The sequence below is a fragment of the Equus quagga genome, chromosome 14 (genome assembly GCF_021613505.1).
Source record: "Equus quagga isolate Etosha38 chromosome 14, UCLA_HA_Equagga_1.0, whole genome shotgun sequence".
NCBI classification, from domain to species: Eukaryota; Metazoa; Chordata; class Mammalia; order Perissodactyla; family Equidae; genus Equus; species Equus quagga.
This window is the reverse complement of record NC_060280.1, coordinates 37,412,858-37,439,830: the sequence shown is the minus strand read 5'-3', so window position 1 is coordinate 37,439,830 and position 26,973 is coordinate 37,412,858. Positions and strand designations below refer to the sequence as shown.

Genomic DNA, 26,973 nt, shown 5'->3' with positions numbered 1-26,973 from the left:
TCATAATTTTATGAGGACTGCTTTTAGAAAACATAGCCATTATTAAAATATTACTATTGGTTGAGGATAATTCTGTTTAAATTGAGCCTCAAGTTATTTCTTTGTCAGAAAATGTAATTTAGATCTCAGAAAAAGGGCTCCATTTATTCCGTACTTTATGTACTTTTCAAACCCAATGATATGTATTTCATATACACACACATATTTATACACACACATGTGCATACATGGATATATGGCATTCTTGCCTAATGATACTCTTCATTATTTAGGATATCTAAATAAATCCTAAAATATACATATCTTTACCATGCTGTGTTTAGCATATTACAGACAAACTATGTTGACTCAATCAGTTGCTTCCTTTAAAATAAACCTGGGTCTCTTTTAAAATAAAGTACTTGGAAAGAAATAATGTGTAGGAAGTATGCACACACATTGATGTACCTGATCTTAGGGAAACTGTCATGAAAACTTCACAAACAGGTAAATGGTATCTGTGCATGTCCTGTGAGTGTGGATTCCTAACACATCATTAGAATCCAGAATCACCTAGATGGTCTGGATCATCTCTCACACATATAGTAAGGTATAGATCACAAATAATTTTTCAGTGAGTGCAGTTCTGTGGACTAGTAATACACTTGACATTAAATCTTAAGTCATACACTCTACCCCAGAGAACCTTCTCATACAGCCTAACATTCACCTTGGTGAGAGGAAACTTAAAGAAGCTGATACCTGGATAGTATATTGCCCAAAACAGTCTGCAGAAAGAAGGAAGCCAAACTATGAAGTCCTTCAAAGTTTCAGTTTGATTTCACATAAGAGAACATGACCTATAATGATGAGGTAGAGATCAAATATGGACTCTCAAGCAGGTTCATCTGCTTGACCCAAGAGCCCTGAGTATAAAACAGCAACACAGAATTTCCCATATCTTTAGCATAAGTGCTGGCTGGTGTAAGCTCCTAAATATTTATTGAATGGATGAACATTAAAAAGCTCTCTCATGTAGTTTCATAAATTGATTCCATCATCAGAGTTTGAGAGCAAATTTCTAGACAGCAGTATCTTTGGTTATCAGGCAAATCAAAGGCTTTGCTGTCTTATTTTTCAAGTGAGTGATATCCTTGTAAAAACAGTTCCATAATTAGTGGTTTTTTTTCACAATGACTTGCCTGTGTTTCTATTAACTTACTAGTTCATTCATTTCCCTAACATTTTATTGAGCCACTGCTATGTTCCAGGCATGGTCCTAGGCATAGGACAAAGACCTGAAGGTGCACTTCATCTTCTTTGTGACACTGTCACTTTGGAAGGTAGACTGCAATACCCCTTGCTGAAATAGTGGCCCACTGTCTTTTGCTGCAATGTACAAAGTTGTCTTTCCTTATGCTCCTAGTCTTCAGGCTTGGGTTAGATCTAATGTGAATGTCATGCAGCTTTCCAAGCATTTGGAAAGATACTAAAGTGAGTTAATCAGAACAAACCCTGATGAAACTACATGGAATTCTGCCCATGAGGAATTTTCAGAGGGACACAAAAATCACTCTAACACCAGATACAAAGTGTTGAGTTCCCTAAGTACCCATCAATTACCATAAAAATTAAGAAAAGGAGCAACCTTCATGGAAGGGCATCTCAGCTGAGTTTTGAAGGTTAAATAAAATTTTGACATGTGATGATGTGATGATGGAGGAAGAGAACGTTCCAAGTGGAAGGAACAGTAAAGGTACTTACTAGTTGAGTAAATGTGGTCTATTTTCCCATCTGCTCATTCATTCAACCAATACTTATTAAATACCTTTTGCATTTCAGAAATTGTATAATATTCCTGGGCATATAACAATAAATATGACAAGCTCAAACCCTTCCCCGAGGGCATTTACTTTCTAGTGGAGGAGACAAACATTAAACAAACAGTTACACATATATCTCTATTGCATTCTTTAATGCCATCCTTGAGAGTTGTCTATAGCATTTCTCACAATTGCAATTCAATATTGCACATACATGCCTACAGATAGACATCTATTATCAGAATAGTGTAGCAACTATAGATATTTTACAAAGCCACTAATAACAAAACAAATAAAACATTCTTTTCCAAATATTTTTTAGTCTTAAAATACACATTAATTTCTTTAACAAACAACTAGTAGCCCTGTCTGACACATCCCAGGCTTAATACTTGTAGTATAAAAGTGATAGTATTTGTTGAGCACCTATTTTATGTCATGTGCTGTTCTAAGCACTTCACACATTATTTCACTCAATTCTGTCAGCAACTCTCTGGTGTGAGCACTGTCATCTTCATTTTACAAAGTTTACAGAGGTTAAGTAAATTTCCCATGATGGCATAGCTAATAAATGGAAAGGCCTGCCCTTAGAATGAATTCTCTGACTCCAGAGCCCATTTTCTTAATGGGTTCACTAGAATAAGGAGAAAACCACTGAAACCAAAGCAATTATAACGGTGTGATAGAAGCGGGAATCAAGGGATGTGCAAACTACAATATATGCAGCAAGGTGGGAGTGAGCCATCTGCTTGGAATGGAGGGGAAAGATGATTAAGGAAGACTGAAAAGTGGAGAGAAGTCTTGAGATGGCATAAAATAGGGGTTTATCAGATGAAGGAGGTGAGTAAGGATGAAATAGTAGATGCAAAGGCACTGAGGCATGAAAGAACAGTATGGAATGGGGGCTAGTTATTAACTTTCCCCAAGTTCTGATCTTCCTCTTTGAGTGTTAGGAAATAAGATCGGAAACAACAAGGATGAGAGTTGGGTCATTCATTTAAGATCAGGAATCCTGCAGGCCAATCAGAAAAGAAACACTAAATAATTCAGGCCCAGACTAAGGCACTGGAGCCTTAGAAGAGAATCTCCAGTGAGAAAGAGATGGTTTTTAGACACCTGGCTTCATTACCCCTGCTATATAGGACCTGGCCAACAGATGAGCACCTATCTGTGCCTAAAACTGAGGACATATGCCCAGAGAAGTAGAAAAAGCTTGTGCAAAAATCTAAAAGAATGAAACAAATGTAGAAGGATAAAAGGAAATGAGAAACCACATACTCCAGAAAAAAGATACAGAAGAGTGGCAGGAACAATGAGAGGCTGGGCAAGGCTGAACTATGGACTTGCTGCATCCCTCAGAACTCCCACTTCTTAGTTCCTGTCCGTCAGGTGGCTAACCTGCTGTGCTTCCTCCCCTTTTAACTTAATAAGTTCAAATTTTGCTTAAGCTAGTGCAAGTGACTTTCTATTCCCTGCAACCAGAAAACCTTAACAAAGACAAGGCTGGTTAGAGGCTAGTGGTCCAGGGACAAGACCCAGCCCTGTAAGAAAAGGCAGAGCAAGAGCTGGAGAGAAGGTGAGCAAATCAGCTGAGCACACTAAGCTTCAAGGGGAAGTCCTATCCTTCAAGACTTAACTCACTTCCCTTTCAACAAGACTTCCCTTATCCCTCATAACCACATGACATTCCTTCTCTCTCATTATTTCAACCCTGATTAACACTCCTTGAAGATAAATAAGAGTAGGGAAGCTGCTTACATATTGCTTTAATCTACATTTTCTTATTTAATCGTCACAATATCAACATGAAATAGCCCCAGTATTATTATCTCCATTTCAGAGGATCAGTGGAGTCAGGTAGCTTGTTTAAAATCATTTGACTGTAAGAGCAGGAGAAAACCCAGGCCTTCTGACTCTAATCCCAGCTGCCTCCTTCTTCACCCCCCATGGTACTTTGCCCCTATTTCTCTTGTGATATTTCTATGCTTTGTATTATAAGCATTTGGGGGATTTCTCTCATTTCCACATGACTCTGTAAACTCCTTGTAGGGCAAAATCATGTACCTCTTCCTACTTTCTGCATTTCCAAGTACAGTGCCTTAAATATGTGTTTGCTAAATAAACCAGTATGGGCTGATTAATACTTAAAATGTGAGAACTTAGGCAGCAATGAGATGATAATGAAGAAATAATCCTTCTTGTCTCAGATACATCCTTAAAACTGCCTCCTCAGCTCCAGCATCACTTCCACCGACTCTGCCTCCAGTCCCTGGATGTTGAGTTAGAGCCATCGTAAACTTAGGTGTACTCTGAATAGGATTTGTTCAATGACAAGTTTCAGTCCTAGTTCATGGTGTTCCAAGTGTGTCTTGTCCTTTCTGGATTCTAAATATTGCTTGACTCATCATCCTCAATCATGTTGGATTCATTTCTCTATTTCATTCCTGTTAGCCTCGCTTTGCATTTCTGTCTAGTAATACCCCACTTTTTAGTCTATTTCCTTCTGAAGGAAATGAACAAGGCTATTAATGGAATTCCTATTAGTAAAGGAATAAAGATGACACTTAATCTATAGAGATGTTCGACCTAAGGGGGAAAAATAACTACATCAGAAGCGACCTGGATAATTGCAACAGCCTGGGACTGCATGAACATTTGCAGATTTCTCGTAAAATGGAATGAAATTGTCGCTTTTGTTTTTAAACAAAAAGCAAGAGCTTGCCATCTTTTTATCTTCCTCTCTTGTGACCTTTGCATTTTCTTTGACTGCTGTTCTTGTGATTCCTGTGCATAGGCATCTGGAGTCCATGAAAAATTAACGCCAGGTGCAGGATACCTTCTCTTTATTCCAATATTGCTCATTGTAAAATGTTTGTATTGACTCATCAAAATGGGCTACTGGCGCAGATATATGTTACTGTACGATAGAGTAAGCTCATCTTCTGCCACTCCTACTTTCCTCACCCACTCTGGAAATTGCAAAAATAGGACCCAAAACATTTTTGTTACAGAACGGAAAAGTAGACAGTTGTTCAGAGTTAATAATAGCAATCCTCCTCCAAGTAGCAAACAAAATTAAAACACACACACATCAAACCCTCAAAACCTTTAATGAGCTAATACTAGATATGTTGCACTCTTTTAAGTTTCATTCAGATGTTTTACTTAGCAGGAAGATGACCAAGAACAATGGATTTTCTAATGTTTATCTTGTGTAGAGACCGGAAAATATATTGTATTAATGCTTTTACTAATGCCGCTGCGGAGACTACCACTACACTACTGTTACTACCTACTTTCCTTATAGTGACCTCTCTTGTTACAATTTTCAAAGCAGTGTAAACTAGATTCTTTCTGATTACAACTTTGCAAGGTAAGCAAGGCAGGTTTTAATATTGCCACACTATTTGTAAGAAGATTGAAGTTCAAAGAGTTGAAGTGGCTGGGATCAGAAGTGATTAAGTAGTAAGACATAATCTAGTAGGACTAGAATCTCAGTCTAGCACACTTTTGCTCTGACTCAGAATTTTAGCTACTTGAAAAATCCAAGTCCGAATCCCTTGCTCTACCCTTTACTGTCTTGGGCAATTGTCTAACTTCGCCAAGCCTCAGTTTAATCCTCTGAAAAATTATATATTATACAGATCTTTTTAGGGTTGTTTGCAGTTTAAATAACATAGTGTGAGTTAAACCCTCAGCACAATGGCTGACCAAAGAAAGTACCCAGTAAGGGTTGCCATTATTAATGTTGCTAACTTTTAATATCTCAAATGTATCTTGTTATAAATTGCATAGTGTTTTTTAATTTAATTTTTGTTGAGTTAATTGCATAGTGTTTTTATATATGATTCCATTTGCTTCTTGAAGAAGCACATGAATTTACTAAATAATAATTTATAATCTATCTCCATTGTTACATGAACAAGAAGTGTCAGAGCGGTTAAATTAGTTGAACTAAGATCATGTAACTGAGGAGAAATGTATCAAATCTCTGTCAGATGACCCAAATCCTAAAGTCTTTTTATTGCTATTTTTATTATATTCAAAATTAGGTTAGTATTAAAATCAGGAATCATCTAATCCTTATTTATAGTTGGATGAAAGCGTAGAAATAATTTAGAGTGACCTGACCAAGTTCTTCAGGGGCACAGCCATCCCTAGAAGCCTCATCTGCTGACTCCAATTGCAAGACTAGGAGGTTCTCATCGTGTAACATAAAAGTATAATGTGTAAAGGTTTTTGTCGAGTTAGAATGGGTAAGGAGAGATCATGAGATATAAGGTTGCAAACATTATATTCCTAAGGAAATTATCATCTCCATTCCAGTTGGTTGGGGAAATCCTTTACAAAACAAATGAAGGTTCCAGTTTGTCTGAGTTTACAATTCCAATGGACAAGTGGTCTGAGGGAACAGAGGAGAGTCAGCCTGGAACCATCATTTCACTCTCCAACTTGTGACAGAGTCCCCATGCACCAGAAAACGACCTCGTCTCTGCCTTCTTTCTCTTCCTTTCATTTTTCTTTCTTACTGTTTCCCTCTCTCTCCTGTAGGCCACAGAAACAGATGATATTCCTCCATCTTTACTCTGAAACACACAGTTATAGCATTATCCCATGCCCAGTAGGGGGTAAATTGGTAAGCAGTCCCCTTGCTTTGCAGAGTAACTGAAGGAAAGAAAGCCATCAGAAAACTGAGAAACCAAGAGTAATAGACACACTGCCACTCTGGGAAGCTAGGGCAGCTGTGGGGCTAGGAACTGGTTGGCATTTTGGACCTAGAGATTTGTAGGCTCTTGGCTGTGGAACAAAGAGTTCATTGCCTTGTCAATGACAGTATACAAACACATCTGCAGAATATATTCTTTGACATCATCAAATGCTAGCAGTATTTAGCCAACTTCTATTTTTCTAGTCCCCATTCACTTCTCCTTTTTATTTATTCTCCTCCCATGTTTTTTCTCATTGAAAATGATTCCAAATAGCACATTAATTTTGAAGAAAAAAATGTGTAGAAGGGAGATTGGTAGACTTGTAGATATTATCATAATGTAAAATAAAGGAAATGGAATTAAAATGTTCTCTGCTCTGTTCCTTCTGCATCCAAGGCCAAGTGCCATTTTTTAGAGGCAGGGCTTGAAACATCTTACAGACCTAACATGGAGGTGATTACATTAGAGATTACTAATGGTTTTAAAAAGTAAACAAAACTCACACATCCTCTTCGTCTCTCTCCTTATCATTTCCTGTCATACAAAGGAACCATTCTAGATTTGAAATATTTTACACTTTCTCCATGGCTTCACCTGCTATGTTTTAAGCTTTGAGTGTGTGATCTATTATCAAATTATGATTGGTAAAAGAAAAAGTGAAAGCAGAGTTTAGATGTTAATTAATTTTTCCTGGAGTTAAGACTTATAGAACATGGAGAGAAGCAAGGATGGAAGAAAGAGTTGGTGATAATTTTCTGCTTCACCTCAAATCTTTTTTACCCTTTAATATAGAAGAGAATTCTTTGCCACTAATTGAATGGTCTTGAGGCCAGAAAATTAACTGATTCAGAAGAAAAACAAAATATAGGCTATAAACATAGAGCAAGAAGATCATAAATGGATTTTTGAGGTGCCTTGTCTAAGACATATGGAACCTTATCCTTTAGCCAATTCATTAGAAGCCACTTTGTATCATTGTTCTTTTTCCAGTTTCCAATTTTCCAAAGTTTCTTTCTGACTTTTGTCTTATTTCTGCATGCCTTTCTTAACATCATGCCTTCTAATTTTCCGTATCTGAATGATAAAAACAGAGAGCATCATCATTTTCCAGAAGGAAGAATTGTACAGTATCCCTGCCTTCTTTCTAGTATTTCCCAGCAGGGCAAAATTTATGATGAGTGAAATCAGATCTTTGATGAGATGTGGATTCTTAAAGGTCATCCATTTCACTCTTTATTCCTCAAATATAGAAATAAATGGGGAGGCTCAGTGAATTGCTTTTTCACCCTGAGTTACTGTACTTACTGGGTCTAAAACTGAGATCTTCTGATTCCCAGTCCAGCCATTTTTATACCAGGTACATAATCCCTCAACTGGATTGTTGTGACTTTCAGGGAGATAGAGTGCCTGATTTTTGATAGCTGTGCAGGAACTATCTGAGATGTCAAGTTGACTCCATTATAAACAACTTAAAACATTATTTTTATATTAAAGAAAATAGATGATTATGGAGTAAAAAAAGCTACATAAATTTTTAAGATAAAACATGAGACCTCAAATAAATGGCTAATTTTGGGTGAATCTTTTGGGATATGTCTTCACATTCATTTGAAAAGTGTGAGATATGCTTAGGATGCCATTTTGCTTTTTTCATTATATTCGAATCCTTAGCTTTTCACCAAATACTATGCTTCCTCCCACCTCTCTGACTTCTGAAGTACACAGTGGGAGAGTAAGTTAGGGCAGGGAGCATTTCCAGCAGCTACCTTCCTTGCTCCACACAGGGTGATGATATGACAAGAATATGGATTTGGAGTCAAGAAGGGTGAGCATTGGCTCCACTAGTTATTAGTCTAGTGATCCTGGGCAAGTTGTGTTACAGGTTCATGCTTCACTTTCCTTATTATACAAAAAGCGTAATTATAGCATAAAATCTATAGACTTGTAATGAGGAGTAGGAAAAAGTGAACATAAAGGACCAGCATATGGTAGGCATAGAGGAGTATTTCTGCTTATAACTTTCCTTAATTTACATGCTGTGGTTCAAAATAGCATGGTCTGCAGTGCGTGACAGGCTCCAGATGCTAACACATTGACACCACCAGGCAGTGTGTTACAAGAGCTAGTCATTAGAGGGCAGCATGCAATTACCCCTTTCTACCCATTTCACCTAATCTGTTGCCTCCTGTGTTTCTCATGCATCCTATGTCTTCATGCTGTTGCTCTAGTTCCACAGGTCTAAAAATCCCCTATTAACAAATGTCTTTTGAGTATATTGTATGTCATGCACTGTTAGGAGTGTAGGTAGGGGCAGCTGGTGAAGAAATGAAGTAAGATGAGGACCCTGTCCCCAAAATGGTGACAATTTCAGCAAGAATACAGATATCATACATGAACCACATAGCCATCAAAATGTGTAAGAACGGAAAGAAACATTCCTTAAGGATGTCTAGACTTGGTGCTTTCATATAACTTCTTTCCTTTAATATTTATAATTCAGTGTGAACTAAAGCAGTACAAATAATGAATGCTTTCAAATTTGGAGTGCAGGATGGATAGATTGAGACCTGCAGTGAGGACTGAAGAAACTTTCATGGAGAGTAGGAGACTTGAGATCATCCTTGCAGGATGGATAGAATTTGGTTAGGTAGATAAGAGAGGGGACCGCGATTGATTCAGGATGTGGGAGAAGGAAGAAATGTAAAAAGTGACCTTATGGTAGGCATGAGCAGGGTGTGTGCTTGGAGTATAGAGAGTCCTGGCCTCGTGGAAGAAAAAGAGAGAAACTAAATAGCAATCATTTATTGATCACCCACTTTGTGTAGTACATGGATCAGACCTGATCCATATACTACAGAAGAAATAGGCCCCACCTTAGTCTGATAAACCAGGTTATTGATAGCTTGCTCATAATTCTGGTACCTAAGTCTGGAAAATACCACTGTACTACTAACATTATAACTCTTTAGTGGCTTAGCAAAAAGGAGCAGATGGTATCCACATGGATCTTTCCAGGAATAGCACCACATGGAGTGAATTAGTGAATTAAGTAGGTATGGTTATTGTGGCATGGGGCATACTGACTAAACCACATCTGAGATTTAAGCTAATGACTCCGTTTTTTGTGCGATCTTCAGAGAGCATTTGTACAAATAAAGCAGTTGGCTTTGTAAAAGCTCACTGTGAATCAGTGGGACTTGTGGCATCATGGACTAATGGGAAAAAGCAAGGGATTTAAAGTCAGAAAACATGGGTTTGAATGCCAGCTTTGCTTTTCTCTAGCTGTCTGACTTTGGGAAATTCACTGAATCACTCTGAACCTCTATTTTGATCTGTAGACATGGGAAAATTCCACCAGTCCCTCTGGGGTTCTCTAAAGAGTAGACAAGAAAGCACAAGTAAAAAGCTTACCATATTTCCAGGCACACAGTGGGTACTGGCTCAGTCAAGGTTAGTTCCCATCCCTCTTCCTGTGGAATTAAATGACCTACTGTGTGTGGACACAATTTCTAAGTTATAAAGCATGGTATCAGTGGTCAATCTAATATAACTACCAATTTGAGTTTCAATGATGATCTGCAGACTTAGTTTTGGTGAGTCGTTTATTTTAGTCTTTTATACTAAGTGCAAAGAGGTGTATGGAGAAGGGTGCAGGGTGGAGGTCTGAAGAATCTTCATAACTCAAAGTTCAAGCCATTTTTATCTCTTCTTCCAAGTGGAATTGATTCTAGAGAAAACTTATAAGTTAAAGAAAACTCTCTGATTCCAGCTCTCCCCTTTCTGTGCCTCATTCTTCAGACTGCCCCATCTGCACTGGGGATAAGGTAGTACCCAACTCAGTCTATCCGAGGTCCTCAGGATATCATTCATTTTCTGCAAAATATCACATTTGCTTTGTATTTTAAAGGAGGATCAAGCAGACATGTTAACACTTCAATACAAAGAGAAGAAATACTGTTGGTTGTTTTTCAAAGATCACTGATAGAATTTGTGTTGATTAGAACAGACTTCTGGATACTTATCAAATCTTAATAGAGAGCAGAAGAAAATGTTTTGCAGTTGTAAAGAGTTACCCACTTTGGAATCAGACTAACCAGTTTGACTCTTGGCTCTGCTGTTACCTGCTGGATATCCTTGGGCAAGTAATTAACATCTCTGTGCCTCAGTTTTCTATAAAGTGAGGATAATATTATTTTTGTTATTAAGAGAATTCAGGCAAGCAGAATTGAATTGAGTTCAAACCAAGCATGAATCTGCCATTCTTTCTTCCTATTTTCTGAGCTAGGCTGGTGGTAAGCTAGGTAGGTAATCATTTGTACATTTTGTTAAGTGCTAGGGAGAGAGAACAAGGTCTTAGCTTCCTCCAGAGTTGCTCCCTTGGGACATCCTGCCATAGCCGTTAATCTATAGTTAAGCCTTGCCTAGCCAAGCCTCTGGCACTCACACTGTTCACAGACACACCCACTCGTTATTGCCTCAGAGTCCTCACCTATGAAGGGGTAGCCCCTGTGTCACTGCAGAGTGAGAGCAAACCAGGTGACAGGCCAGGACCACTTGGTGCTACTATTTGTGATGACTCAGAGCTGTACTGGCTCGAACTGTGCCCACCTGATTGTTCTTTTGGAGAGAGAACATGAAGAGGAAAAGAAAACCCAGGAAATCAAAACGTAACCACAGTGATAAATAAACCACAGTGATAAATAAAATAACCTTACATCTATAAAACGCTTCTCTTTCACTTCACATACATTATTTCTCCAGCTAATTTCTTGGGAAATAGGTTAACTGGAAAATAGCATTGTCCCATTTTTTAAGTCGGGGTTTGCAAGAGATTAAGGGACCTAAAAACCCTCTGAGAATTGGGGAATTGAATCTGAGTCACTATGGTGAGAAATTTCTCTTCAGACGTGAAAGAGAAGCTAGCAACTTTCAGGGCAGAAAATAACTGCATTTTCAGCCTGCTAGCCTGAAAAAACTCAGGAGAGGGAATCAAGAGATGGTGATGGTTACTGGCAAGGGTTCTAGGGCTAGAAAGGCAAGGGTTTGAAAACTGGTTGTAGTACTTCTTAAGTTTGTGACCTTAGGCAAATGACTTAGCCACTTTGATCCTCCCCTTCTTTTTTCTTTCTTTCTTTAAAAATGAGAACGATAATGTTTTCTTTAGAACCTTTTGAGAATTAAATGTATTAATGCATCTTAAGTATTTATCACAGCCCTTGGATTTTAATAATCATTCAATAAATGCTGAATATTTTATTATTGATATTCTTGTTGCTATCTTGTCTTCAGTGTCAGTACTAAATAATTGTGAGATCTGGGACATATCACTTCCATTCTGTCTCCATTTTTATATTTGTAAGATGAAAGAATAGATTAAATGATCTATAAGGTCACAGCTTTAAAGTTTTCTGACTCTAGAGTGTATTTGTTCTTCATATTTTGTTTTTGCTCTCTCGTGCAACAAGCAATATGTCTTTAATCAGTCATTTACCCAAAATTTTCTTTGGAGCTTACTCAAAAAAATCCTGATTTAGTCACTCTGCGTATTCCTGGGCCATTAGCCTTCTCCTGTCATGCCTCCTGTGGGCCTGCTCATATGATGTACTGGGGCCCAGTAACTGGACCAGAATGAGGAGGGGAGGGTTCTGGCACTAGCCAGGATCAAGGTGGATAAATCTAATTAGGCTTTGAGCTGGCCTCTGAGTTGTTGATGAGCAGTAAAAATTAGAATGCAAAGAATTCCGGTAAAGTCTGATTCCACTTTGAGAGGCGAGAGAACATGATTGTCAAGAGCATGGACCCTGAGTCAGACTGTTTGGGTTTGAAGATGATCTATTTACCACACATGTGACTTTGGAAAGTTGCTTAACCTCTGTTTTCTCACCTGTAAATTGAGAATAAAAGTTATCTGCCTCATTGGATTATATGAGGATTAAATAAGTTAATTGACGTAAAATAAGTGTTATATAAGTGCTTGCCCTAATTATTATCCATCCTAGTGCTAATATATCAGGAGATTTAGGTGTTTCTGGGTCATAGCACCATGAGCGATTCCAGATAGTGATGATACTCAGCCAGGCAACTACAAGTTCCTGGTAAATCCTTCAAGTAGGAGGAGGACCCTGCTAATACCTAGGGATGTGGGGCTCTAGCCCAACAGATTGTAGGAAAGAAGGAGAGGAAAGAAAGGGTTTCAGGGCTGGTAGAAAACTAGAGGCAGGATATTGAAGCAGAAGGCCCCCTCTCAACCACATCACATTTTTTATTTCCAGAATGGGCCAATATGATGGAGGGTTAGGGGGAAAATCTAATACAAAATAAAATTATCCTGAGTTCACTCCTTAGCATACCAATTCATTTCAGACCTGTTTGGATATGTGGTTAGTAGCCCTAATATTCTATTTCCCTGGTTAGGATTAGCACATGGTTTGATTAGGGCTCACCCTGATGGCAGCCCTCTGTGTGAATTGTGAAGCTAAAAGACTGTTAATATGGTATCATGTAGCAGCCAATCTAAGCCAGCTAATATTTACCTTGAGGTTCTGGGATCTCCAGCTCTCTCAGTATAATCACATACACACACAAATGGACTCATTTTAAAACTTTCAGTGGTTTCTATTTTGTTTCAAGTTGTCAGGCCACACCATATGTAAAAGTCATTTATAGGGCCTGTGTTACTTCGTGCCCACTCCTTTAAGGCTGTATTACTTCTTGCCTTGTTTAAGGATGAGAAGATAAGCCAAAGACACTGGGCCCCCAAAGCAGCTCACATGTTATTCTTGCCTTGTTTTACCTCCTGTTTAATTTGGCCTACTGAGAACCACCTGCCTTCTACTTGCATGTCCCAGGTCATTTGAAATCCCTGTACAGTTCCTAGCCTATCAATGTTATTGTTCACTTCCTGCTGTATCTGGGTCACTTGACTGTGTGAGTTTCTCTTCTTTTCTGCTTTGCTTCTTGAAAGTTTAGGTATAGGCAGGGACTCAGTCTTTTGACCCCTCACTGGTTAGCTTGCACTTGTCAGATGTAAGCCTCCCAGAGTGTGTTCTTTAGCTAATTGGCTACTATACCTCCCCTGCCAACACCCAACACCTTGCCTGAAGAGGCTTCCTCACTGTAGCTGGCCTGGTGACCATGTGACCATTTATATCAGCGGTATTTCCAAGATCTGGCACTTAACAAATGTCAAGAAGTAACCACATCAGTCAGAATCAATGAACTCCTTTGAAAATTTGCCTTCATTATGTCAGATTCTTTATTAGTTACATTCTCTTGGTGGCAAGCAACAGAAGTTTATCTTTTACTAGCATAAGCAATGTAATTTATGTAAGATTAAAATATTTAGGTATCCCATGAAATCCAAGGAGAGGAAGGTGGCTGGAATTTATGAATAACTTGATCTAATAATTTAAATTTTATCAGTATTCCCTCTGCTTGCTTCTGGCTTCTCTATGATTAGGTTTATCTTTCCCTCTTGCTATAAACTGGCTTTCTCCCCATGGAAGAGACTGTAATATGAAAAGCAAACTATTTACATCTTATAGTTGGGTTGCCCAAGGGAGATTAATTTTCTTAAGCCTTTATGGTTTCAAAAATCCTTGCCTAGATATACATAAAGACAAGCCTTGAAGCTTCTGATTGAAAGTTGTTTTTTTTTTTTTTTTATATTTGTTACAAATCTCTTTCTACTTAATGAAAAGCATATTGAAGGGGGATGCTGGAGTCTGCTAAGTCACTAGTTTGATTTAGGGGTTCAATTAAAGAGGATATCTAATGTGGAGAGAGAAAGTGTGTACAGCAGGGCAGTATCAAGTGTGAAGACAGAGCTTAGAAGAAACCATCAAAGTAACCAGGGAATTGTTTTTAAGACTCAGAAACCAAACTTGATCAAACTAGGCATGGACTCACATGATTTCAAAAGTGAGAAAAGAAGCAGGAGCCAGGCTGAGCCAAGGGAAGATCTGAAATTAACATCTGGTGGGAAGAGCACACTCATGGGCCATACTTGGAATTTTACTGCACTCTGTGCTGCTACCACTTGGGATTTTTATTCTCTGCTGATATATGCTGTTGAGTACCTAAAAGATTCCAAGAAGCTTCTGAGAGAACAGTGTGGGGAGGCCTGTGAGAGTTTGGAGCAGAGCAATGGGGGATATTCAGAGAGCCTGATGTGGCAGCAGAGTGGGATAGTGTGTTATTCAGGACAGCCCACCGAGACGTCTCCTTGGCACTCACGCCAGGGAGTTGCCAATGTCAGATGTATATGTGTGTTCACACAATCCACATATCCTGTTTGTTTGTGCATTTTTAGTGATTTTTATAGATGTAGGCATTAATTGTGGCTTCTGGATCTTTTTAGCATGAGAAGGAGCAATGAGCTTTCGCATAAGAGATTATACTTTAAGATTTACAGCCTCTACATCCTGCACTTATGAAATAACTATTATTTCGTAAAAGCTGGATATTCAAGTAACAGTGACTGGTTAAAGAAAGAAGGTGGTAGTGGATATTGCAAAGGTAGTCAGTCATGTTGGTAATATGAGAGATTTGGGGGTTATCTTAGAAATGCTCTTCAAAACTTACAGAGGTACTACTTTCCTTTATACCTTCACCTACACTTTATAGCTACATTTAGTCAATAATTCCTTGGTATTTACTGAGTTCCTTTTGTGTACCCAAATGCTGTGAAGAATTTTAGGAAAGTACACAATCCTTGTCATTTTTTAAACCTGGAGTCTGATTGGAAAGACCAAATTTACCCATGTGAAATGGAAAATAGCAACATTAATATACAAAAGTGATACATGACATTGTATAGGAATTGGGCTTATGTATAAAATTATTATTATTTCCCAGACCACATTAATGCAATCTACAGGAGAAAAACAAAAGTAAGATGGGTTGAATGTCCCAAATCAAATCAATGCATATTTATTGATCAAATTATATTAGATAATAAAGGGAAATACAAGTATTGGGTATGATACTCAGAAAGTTTTCAGTCTAGTCAAGTAGACAAGGCACAAATGCTTTTGGGAGTTCTGGGAACCAATTAGAAAGCATAGAAGATACATCATCAAAACTAAGAAACAAACAAACAACAACAAAGTCATTAAGTCATCATCAGGTTGCTTTCAACATCTGATATGCAAGACCCTGAGGCATCTCTTGCCTTCAGAGTGGTCTTTGCTTTGCCTGGATCTTATATCATGCTCTAGCTAGAGCTCTCCAGTCACTGAAGGACTCAGGTGAGGGAGCCACCTAAGTATTGGGCTCAGAGAGCAGCTTACTGCAGAAAAAAAATGAATTTTGATGTCAGAAAGGCCAGTGTTAAATGTCAGCTCTCATTTTCCCTGAGCCTCAGTTTTCTCATCTATAACATAAGAATAGTGATAATAGTGCCACATCAGTATGGTTTGGTGGAGATTAGATGAGGATATATATGGATATCCTTATATATGCGCCAGTAATATGTATTTAATAAATGGAAATTCACAAGGTCTACTCAGTTCTCTTTAGTGCAATTGTAGACCCACCGTGCAGATATGCAGACCAGGGTCATGTTCTCAATGCCCAATGTTTGTAGTTAAAATATGTAATTTTGTTTTGTAAAATCTGCTGGATTGCCATTTGTTTATAACTCGATTAGGATTCCATAGGCACAGATTGACATTAAAAAGCTGTTAACTCCGTTAACTCCAGAGGGCAGGGCTAATGAAATGTCCCAAAAGTGGAGCACTTGCCAAAACCACTGTGTCAGATAGGACAGCTCTCAATTAATCATGATGAGAGTATTTCCTCTATCTAAATGAAATCTGCAATTTGGGAAGGAGATTAAAGATCCTTCGGGGGAGGAAGGAAAAGTTGCTGTGAAAATTCTAGAAACTAGAAAATAAAGATAGATCTACTCAATATTCATGAAGTCAGATTGGTTAATGCAAACAGAGATTGCAATCTCTTATTTTCTAATGACTTGGCTTGTAGTGCTCCTCTATCAGTTTTACAGAGATTCCTACTCAACTTTAAAGAGAATGACTGCAGTTTGTGCAAAATATGTTTAAAAAAGAAAGTTTAGTGTGTCCAATATGATTTTCTGCCATCTTTGACTAATTTTTAATTTTCTGTCTAAGGATTTCTAAGGTATGTGATCAGAGATGCATAAATGACAAAGAAAAGATATGATACAGCATGCATAATAGAAGAACACATATAAAATGTCAATAAGTGGATCCTGCTATTGTGCACTGAATATAATGTACTCTCAAAAGGCAGTTTAGAGAAAAGAGTTATAAATATTAGTTTAGGTTTAATTTTTCTTCCATGAGAGAAAGGTCAAATTTCTTTAGTACAGCCATTTTATAAAGAAATGTTACAAATTTTAACTCTCACCCAATTTATTAGAAATCCTTGCCCTATGCACAGCACAAATCCTCACCTCCTACACTGTTGGGTAGAATTTAAAAGAAAATGAGTGTAAGTTCTATTGCTTATTTCATTTCATTGTGTGATATATGTAGCAAACAAATATGTGAAGGGAGGAGGGTACTGGGAATTCTGAGCCCCTACATTTATCCCACCAATACCTGACACAGTGCCTACACAGGTCTTCAAGAAATACTGTTGAGCTCTTTATCAAATAAGTTAACAGATCCTATGTCAGAGTAGACTACTTACTGTTTAAATTTTTTTTGTCTACTTCTCTTTTTCAGGCTAGCCCTGCTCCTATAATTGTCAACACAGATACTTTGGACACGATTCCTTATGTAAGTAACATTTTTATTAAGACTTTCTTTAAAAACTATGGTAGAACTTAGTCAGCTGAATTTAAAATTCAATGCATATTCAGTTTTATCCAATCCAGATAATCTTAAGAAATGATGTGTAGAATGGCTTTTGAGAGTTTTCTTTTGATATTTGCTGAATCTTGCCTTAGTCACAATTTCCTCTTCCGTTGTCTTGTGAAGCACAACGCCCTCTCCTGAGAAAAAACTAGCAAATTGTCTTCAAATAATGTTAGTTTCCTAGCTGATTCTCAGAAAAGAGAGTGAATTGCTTATAGAAGAGATGATAAAACTTCTTTGGGTTTCTTAGTAAAGGAATATTCAAATCAGTTTCAATGACAGAGCCCAGAGCATAAGTGATCAACAAATATTTTATGGGTTTTGCTGGGCTTCTAATAAGAAGTGGAGCAGAAGTTTTGTGAGGGTAAAGTCTCTCTTTATATAATGAAATGTATGGTGTTATAAAATCACAGATCATGAGATAATAGGATCAGGCAGATCATAAAGCCTAGGATTTTGTAACTGAACTACAACCACTGTGATGGCCAAATTTCTATTTTTTTTTTTTTAAAGATTGGCACCTGAGCTAACAACTGTTACCAATCTTTTTTTTTTTTCTGCTTTTTCTCCCCAAATCCCCCGAGTACATAGTTGTATATTTTAGTTGTGGGTCGTTCTAGTTGTGGCACATGGGACACCACCTCAATGTGGCCTGACAAGCGGTGCCATGTCCGCACCCAGGATCCGAACCAGCAAAACCCTGGGCCGCCAAAGTGCAGTGCATGAACTTAACCACTCAGCCACAGAGCCGGCCCCCAAAATCCTTGACAACAAAGTCTGTCTGGGTAGGGGAGATTGGAGAGTGGCAGTAGACCACATTGGTGAGCAAATCATAGAAACAAACTGAACCGGAGACATGGGGACAGATTGGAATAGAGAGCACATGGCCTTCCAAAGGGGGCAGCTGCCACTTGGCTCCAGTGGGTTGGTACCAAGGGGAAATGGGGACCAAGTGTTGCCATATCATCCAGTTTTTTCAAGAAAAGTCAAATTTTGTGTAAAAGCTTGCAATTTTTAAATACAGGCAACTAATTTTCAAAAGTTCAAACACTGTGTGCCAAACAAAGTATGTCTAGTTTAGAGCTTGCCCTTTGGGAGATTTCTTCCTCAAAGAAAGTAGGGGTCCTGAGCAGTTCTGCAAGCCAGGACTCAGCCACAGGGGAACAGAATGCTAACTGGAGTACAAGGTTGGGACTTGATTACACGAACAAGTCACTAAAACTGGGACGCAGGATCAGGACAAGAATAACAGCAGATTGACTTATGCTGAATCACCTGAACCACTGAACTAGGGCTTCTTAAGTCTTTCTGAACAAGAGTCATTTGGGGTCATACCGGAAATGGGGTTAAGCTGACTGATAGGAATCAAGTGGCCTCAGCTGTGGAAAGTAAATTACTTGTTAGAAGGAAGGAAAGCAGTGCTTTAAAGACATGTGGTGTCCACTATTCTCTCTCTCACTCTACCTTTCTTTACTTATCAAACATTTATATTGGGATTACTGTATACCTGACACTGTTTTAAGCACTTAACAAATATTAACTCATTTAATCCTCATAACAACCCTATGAGATAGGTACTGTTAATTTCTTCATTTTACAGATGAAGAAACTGAGTCATAAGGAGGTTAAGTAACTTTCTTAAGGCTGCACAGTAAAAGGCAGAGTCAAGAATGAACCTAGCTAGCCTGACTGTGGAGTTTGAGATCTTACTTAACTCCTATCGTGCTGCTGCTTATGTTTCTTCCCTTCCTAGTTTTGAGCCTCTCAGTTTGGGAACAAAGTTTGCTTAGTTACTCCTCTGCTACATGGAGCTTTAGGTGGAAGACAACTTGTCACAGAGGCTTCAATACGCTTGGGGCAGGATCCATGTATATATTAAGAAATTTTGTGTCTTTACTATAGTAAATCTCTTTATTCCTTGGCAAAGCAGTGAGCAGTACTTTGAAGTAGACATGGAGCACAGAGGCTTGATTTTGTAAATCAGACTGCTTTCTTGTGGTAGATCTATATGATTTCAAAGCCTTCTATTAGGCTTCTCGTGGCTTAATTGCCAGATGCCCTCATGTACGAATAATTTATCGATAGAATCTAAGGATTTTGTACAGACATGCTCAATTGGTATCTCAACTAATTAGCCAGTAAAATCAACCACATATAGCAAATTAATCAAATTGCTCCCATTTCCTTAAATATCAGCTTTGTATCTGACTTTGCATTCTTCAAAGGGCTTTTTAAAGATCTTCAACTTTTTAGTACTTACTGCAAACCTCTTTGAGCTTCCTTAAAAGTATGATCTTTAGAGAGGTTTGCTGAGCAGCTTGGTATGGTCCCAGTTCTCATGGCAGTGTGTTCTTGAGCAATTCATTTAATGTTTCCAGACTTAAATTAATGTGTAAGAGTGCAATTATAATACCTATCTTGGAGGGGGTTGTGAGGATCAAATGAGATTATGTATGTGAAATCGTGCTTTGGTAACTTCTGGTTGATAGGGGTTTATTTATCATTTTATTTAATAAACACTTATGAAGTAACACATGCTAGACCATGAGAGGATGGCAAATATGAATATCTTCCTCCATGTAGAAGAAACACGAATACATTATCTATTGAAAATGGCAGTTTGAGCTCATAGCCATAAAGTAGATATGCTTTAGAACTTGGCATAGGCTCAACTCTCCCCTTTGTTCCTGACTCACTGGGTAACCTTGAACAAATCACTGTTCCTTTTGCAGTCTATTTTCTCATTCCCCAGTGTTCCATACTTTGTTTTCCTCTTTTCTTTCTCATATTCTAGTTGTTCACATAATTTCAGCTCTATTTAATGAAAAAGTGATTTCAGAGCTCCCCAGAGTATTTCAGTCATGTTGCATAAGAACATTTCCTGCTTTATAAATATTACCTAAATGACAAATTTTAACATATATTAAAGTCCTCCTCAAAAATAATTTCATTGTATTAAATTTGCCAATTAGCAAATTTGATTTTAGAAATGTATGGTCCTTGTGGAAATGATTCCATGGCATACATGCAAATGGAAATGGAATAACTAGAGGAAATCTGTAGTCAAAGGAAATTTTTAAGTAAGTGTCTAATAAAGGTACAAAAAGTATTTAAAGAGGTTTCAGCTTTTTTTTTTTTTTTAGAAAGGTAAGTTAAGGGATATTAGAGCTCTTAAAGTATCTGCCATTAACAAAGGGGTCTCTGAGGTTCTTACACATGAATGCTTCAAACAAACTTGTTCTTATATGACATCATGATATCTTAGGATTGGGTAGAAACTTACATGTGGCACACACCAGCCTCTCATGCAAAGCAGGAATCTCTATGTGAAAATTAAAATCACTCAAGGAAAAGCAAGGAGAGAAAATGAAAATTCCCATTTAAACGCTCTGTAGTTTCCATTTTTCATTCAATCTTATCCTTCCCCATACATGTTGAATATTGTGCCAGGTACTGAAAATACTCTGTTCTTAGAGAGTGCAGAGTGAGTAGAGCCTGCATGTGATCTGTAAGTCCACCTCCCTGAAGGTTGACAGGGAAAAGGTAGCATGTTATCCTCTCGGTAGCCTGCAGTCAACTGGGTTGGAAGCCTCCTCTCCTGACATACTTCTTCCTCTCAGCAGACCCTTCAGAGTTCTATATTGAACACATTTAAACAAATTCTCTTCTTTCTGCTTTAGAAAAATAAAATTAATCAGAGAGATTCTAGAATGCCTTTTCTCTCCATCCTTCTCTAGCGTTCATTTCATAGTGGTTATATTTTGACCTATTTTCTTGAAATATACTGTGGGAAGTGCTATACTTGAGAATCATGAGTTTTAAATCTTGTTAAATAACTTGGGGAATGCAAACCTCTCATTTTACAGATACAGATATTCTAGTTCAACTGGTAAATGGTAGCGCCTGGTCTCCCATTTACTGTTACTCCACGTAACAGTCAATTTTTGGTATGTAACCAACAACCGCAAAATCAGTGGCATATAACAATAAGCATTTATTTCTCCCATAAGTGTTTTCTGGTTGGCTGGGCCAGCTTCTTCAGGCCATAGATTACCAGGTTGGCTAGGGTATGTCCGCTTCACATGTTCATTCTGGGGCCCAGGGGATGGGACAGAACTACCCAGAGTATGTTATTTTCATTGTGATGGCTGAAGCACAAGAGGATAAGCCTACTACACAAGCATAGTTAAAGCATTGGCTCACATACAGTCTGCTAACACCCCACTAGCCAAAGCAAGTCGTATTGCCAGGCTCACAGTGGAGGAAGGAGTGAATACTTGCTAAACAAAAAACTACCACACCAAAGCCTTAAATAAAAGGGCTAAGAATCTGTATACGTCCCTTTGTAAGAAAAAACAGGTACAAAAGAAGGAATCTTACACTTGAAAAATATTATTAGATCTATGATAATAAACAAAGAAACCTGGTTCAACTGATACGGGGAGTGGGTGTCTACATGATTAAGAGTGACTGAAGGAAAACATTGAGAAATAAAAGAATCATCCAGCAAGTATTGGCAATACAGTGACTTTACTTTCCTGTGAGACACTTTGTTGTCTGAAACTTTGTTTCCAGAGGTATAAATAATAGTGGAGACAAGGGAATTTGTTCCAGAAATTCCAGGACTGTGGCTTGGCAAACCTCCCAAGAAAGTGAGAGAGAGAGAAGGAGAGGAAAGAAAAGAAGAAAGAGGAGTTAAGTTACAAAAAAGTATGAAAGGGCCCTTAATAGTATCACCCATTGTATTTGACTGCCAAAAGGATCATTTATGTAGAAGTTTATTTGAAAGTAATTGTAATACCCTCATAATATTATCAGTGAGATTTTTGTAGAGAGCTTTAAATGTGAAACACAACTATGATTCTGGGGCAGTGGACCAGAAACCATTCTAATGGGAATAAAATGGTCCAAGGAAAGTCTGACAGTGTGAGTGAAGGCTGGTGTGAAGAGAGAGGGATGAGAGAAAATAAAGGATGACAAGGGTTCCAGGGACGTAAAGAAGCAATTGAATTAGCAGTGAGGTTCATTCGGGAGCGAAAGAATGGGCTTCAGAGTAGGTGGTGTTGTTAAGCAAGGTTTAAATGGCATTTCTGATTGATCCCATCAGCAGGAAGCTGAGGGTAAGAGCTCTCTGAGGAGGAAGTTGCTGTATTACAGAAGTGGGATGATCAAGCTCTTGGTCATAGAGCTAGACAGTGAGGCATTAATTTCTTTGAGTCACTTTGTGCAATAACAGACCCTTGTGATTTAGGCTACTATTCACTTTTAATTGGATAGTTTTCCAGAATTACCCATGAAGGGAGAAGAAGCAGAATTATGTTTGTTTCTTTGAACCATCCTGGCAGTGATTAATAATGGTAAGATAGTTTGGAATAATTTGCTGATTTTAGTACATTTATCCTTCAGCAAACAAGTTTGTTACTTTTTGTGGTTTTTCCCATTAGCATTGTTAAAACTATATTGTTGATGTTTTTGTCTCTTGAGAATGTAGTGTTATGCAGAAATGAAGAAGCCTTACAGAAAGCAGCTAAATTTTTGCTTAACTATGCCCATGAGGCAATAAGAATTTAGCAATAGAGGCAAAATTATCAATATTTGTTCCAGAGTCAAACCTAGCCAATCTAAATCCATTTCTGAACTGCCACAATCAGCAGATCCCCTACTCTTCCACTTCCTGCTTTGCTTGAAAAGGCAAGAGGTGGCACATAACAGTACTTCTCAGATATTAATTATTAGCGTGCATAAGTGTCACTTGGATGTCTTCTTAAAATGCAGATTCTGATTCAGTAGGTCTAAGATGCGACCTAAGGGTCTGCATTTCTAATAAGCTTCCAGATGAGGCTGATGCTCAATTGTACACCACACTTTGAGTAACAAGAAAGTCTCATGAGAAAGACTAGGCTTTGGATTTGTTACCACCCGAGGTGGGTCATCTACTCCCTGCAAGACATGCCAATAGTCAGGAGACAAGGTGGTAGGAGAGAAAGGACTTTTACAGCTTGCTAGCAAGACGGAAGATGGCTGACATATGCAAAAGAACCATCTTACAGAACAATGACTACAGGCCAGTTATATACAGTCCTGGTCTTCAGGTAGGGGCAGACATCTGGTCCCAGTTCCTGATAGTCCTTTGTTTTACTGGATATGCATCAGAGAATGGAGCAACACCCTATACCCTGATCTTTCAGTTGTCATTGATGATGGCTATCAGCATAGGCTCTCTGCCTGGAGATCATCACATTCCTAAGAAACTCAAAATAACAAAATTAGTATCTTAAAGCATCTGGGAGGGGCCACAAAATCTAATCTACAGAGCATGCCTGGGCTAGTTAGTCAGAGGTCATTTAAAGTTATTGTATGGTTTCTTTTCTACAGTACGGCTTCCCTTATGTCAACCTTGTGTTGAACAAGTATCAGATTCAGGAGCAATTAAGTTCTAAGCCCGCCTCTGCCAGTTAATTCTTGCATGAGTTTTGTTAAGTCAAATCGTCTAAACCTCTGTTTTATTATTTGTAAAATGGGGATAATAATATTTGCCTTATAGGGCTTGTTAGAGTACTCTTCCTAGTAGGTAGAAGGTGCTTAATAAACGTTCATCATTAGATTCCCGGGGGTGGGGGTGCCTTTGATAAAATAAAACGTTCCTTTGACTTAATCTTGATGTTGACTAAGAATGCAGAACTCATAGGTGGTTCAGTGGTAGCAGTTGTGTAGGTCCATAGGCCTACCTACATATAGATCTTTGTCAGAGTGTGGCCCGTTGACTAGCAGCATCATTATTACCTGGCAGCTTGTAAGCACAGAATCTAGGGTCCCACTCAAGACCTCCTAAGTTAGAATCTGTGTTTTTAACAAGAACCCCAGTGATTTGGATGCATGTTAAAGTTGAGAAGCATTGGTCAATGTGGCAGAAACTTCTTTTTTGGTTTGGATCATGCTGTCTTTGTTCTTTCGCCACACCTTTTGGCCTGCCCTTGGGGCAGCTGCCCTTCTCACTCTTTTACCTTAAATATATGCATATCTGTAGGAAAAAACAGGCAATTCAATTCAAGAAATTGTTGTAGTTAATGACCAACTACTGTGTTGTGCTAGCTTCTAAACCAGTGCTCTTGAAGAGGGTAGCTAAAGGCCTCGTGTAGTTATTTAAATTTAATTAAAGTAATATAAAATTTAAAACTCAGTTCCTCAGTTGTACTAGTCACATTTTAAGTGCTCAGTAGCCAATGTGGCAAGTGAGTACCTTATTTGACAGTGCGGATATAAAATATGTCCATCATTCCAGAAAGTTCTATTGGACTGAGCTGTTCTAGATAATAAATATAAGAAAGAAATAGAATGGGTAAGGGAGCTGATGTTTGTTGAGGAACCACTAACTTCTAGGTGCTTTATATATATATTACCAAATTAATCATCAAAGTTATTTTCCCAACTTTTGTGACTTGGTTTCACTTCCTCCTTTTTAGAGTTGAGTATTTTCAAATCTTCTAAATAGTCATCACTATCATAGGGAATTGTGGGGTATGCTCATGTGGAAGATATGGCCCCTGTCCTCATGGTCCTTAAATGCCTATTAACTTTTTGTGTGTGTGTGAGGAAGATTAACTCTGAGCTAACTGCTGCCAATCCTCCTCTTTTTTTGCTGAGGAAGACTGGCCCTGAGCTAACATCCATGCTCATCCTCCTCCACCCTGTATGTGAGATGCCTACCACTGCATGGCTTGCTAAGCAGGGCCATGTCCACACCCAGGATCCAAACCAGAGAACCCCAGGCCACCAAAGCAGAACGTGCACACTTAACCGCTACACCAATGGGCCAGCCCAGCCTATTAATTTTTAAGAGTCTCATACATGGGACATGGGAAAGCAAATGCAAGCCATTACTGAAAGCTTTCTTAAAAGTTCAGCTATTCTCTCATCGTTTTCTGTTTGTGAAATTATAAAACTCCTATTTAGACTGGAATGAATCTTTAAAAAAACCAAACATAAGTAGAAGTCCTGACCTACATATCCATTCCCAAGCCTTCTTCAATCTTTTTTCCCTATAGTGCCCTTAGGGAGGGTAGTTTGCTGGATACTCTACTCATAACTCCTCATCCACTGGGAAGCCTGTATGTAGGCTAGTCACATGGGACCTAAGGCAGAGGAAATGGGAAAATATAACAGCTGTCCAAGTGGAGAATGTGATTGATAGGTGACAGTCACCACACAGGCCCTTCTTTCTGGTAGTGGTTCCTCTGAAGACACAGGCCCCAAATACCTGGGCAAAGAAGTCACTCTTGTTCCAGGGAACTCGGCATGGGAGAACAGATTCAAGAAGAACTGGAAATAATCCTGAGAAATATCTGTATAGTTTCACTACAGCATTGTTACTCAAGATGTGGTCTGTGAACTGGTAGCATTAGGTCTCACCAGGTGGGTTATTAGAATTGCAGAATCTCTAGCTCCACTCTAGATCTATAAAATCAGAAGCTGTGAGGGTGGGACCAAGGAATCTATGTTTTTACAAGCACCTAAGGTGATTCTTATGTACACTAAAATTTGAGAAATGCTAATGAGAACCCCAAGAAGCTTCTGGATGCTGGACTGAAGCGCGAGTGAAGAAGGGTGGGGTAAGAAATACTGCAGACAGGAAAACTATAGAGATTCACCAAAGGACAATGGTAAAACATTTAGTATTATTCTGAGCCGGCATTTTATCCTGTTTTTTGTTTTCGTTTTTTTAATTCATATGGGACACTTTTTAAAAACATTGACTCTCATATTCTAGTGGACAATGCATAGTGATAGCACATGCTATTAAAACAGCCCTTGCCTATCTCTGCCTGGCTCACTCCTGTGCATCCTAAAAGATTCAGTGTAAATAATGCTTCTTCTGGGTATCTGAGATTAGGCATAGTGCTTCTGTTGTGTGCTTCTACTTCACGCTCTTCTCCTTCTTAGAAGTTATCACAGTACATTGTAACTATTTCTTTAACGGCTCATATTTCTTCCTCAAGAAAGCATGGGGAAAAATTGTTTCATCTTTCCCACCATTGTACCTCTATAACCCAGCATATTTGCTGGACTGGTTGGCTTAATGAATGAATGAATGGTGATATGAAATAATTTCTTTTAAGGGAATATGCTATAAGAAACCAGCCCATTTGAGGGGGTCAGAGAAAGGTAGAATTTTAGCTGCCTCTTGAAGAATAAGACATTTCCAGACAGAGGAGGGAAAAGGCGTTTCAGAAAGAGGGAACTATATGTGCAAAGGTCAGACACCTAGAAACTCATGTGTTCTGAGTTCTTTGTGTCTGAAGCACAGAGCACTGGCATGGCATGAGGTTGGAAAGGTGGGGTTGAGTTTTATTGTGAAGGCCTTGTTTGCTCGATATGGGATTGGACTTTATCCTTTAGGCCTTGTCAGTAGTATCATCTTCTTGTATATTTGGGAATTTATAGACATCTGTTTTCACCACTATACCACTAGGACCTTGTCTGTGCCCACTATATAGCATGTACCCTGAAATGTGTGTTGAGTAAATAAAGCCAAGAAACAATAGGGATCAGTTAACAGCAACAGACCACAAGATTTTCTTGAGACTTCTACACTTCCTTATCTTCTTGCTTTTGTTCTCTCTC

The 26,973-nt window shown here is 38.4% G+C and overlaps 1 protein-coding gene across 2 annotated transcripts in view; it reads left to right on the top strand.

The window, feature by feature from the left end:
* The window catches only part of DLG2 (discs large MAGUK scaffold protein 2), a 1,814,300-nt gene that overhangs the window by 1,140,082 nt on the left and 647,245 nt on the right, over positions 1–26,973 (top strand). For both annotated transcript variants that reach the window (XM_046685982.1, XM_046685984.1), the window contains exon 7: positions 17,221–17,274. In XM_046685982.1, the coding sequence (XP_046541938.1) occupies positions 17,221–17,274 (54 nt within the window). The remainder of the gene's footprint in view (positions 1–17,220; positions 17,275–26,973) is intronic.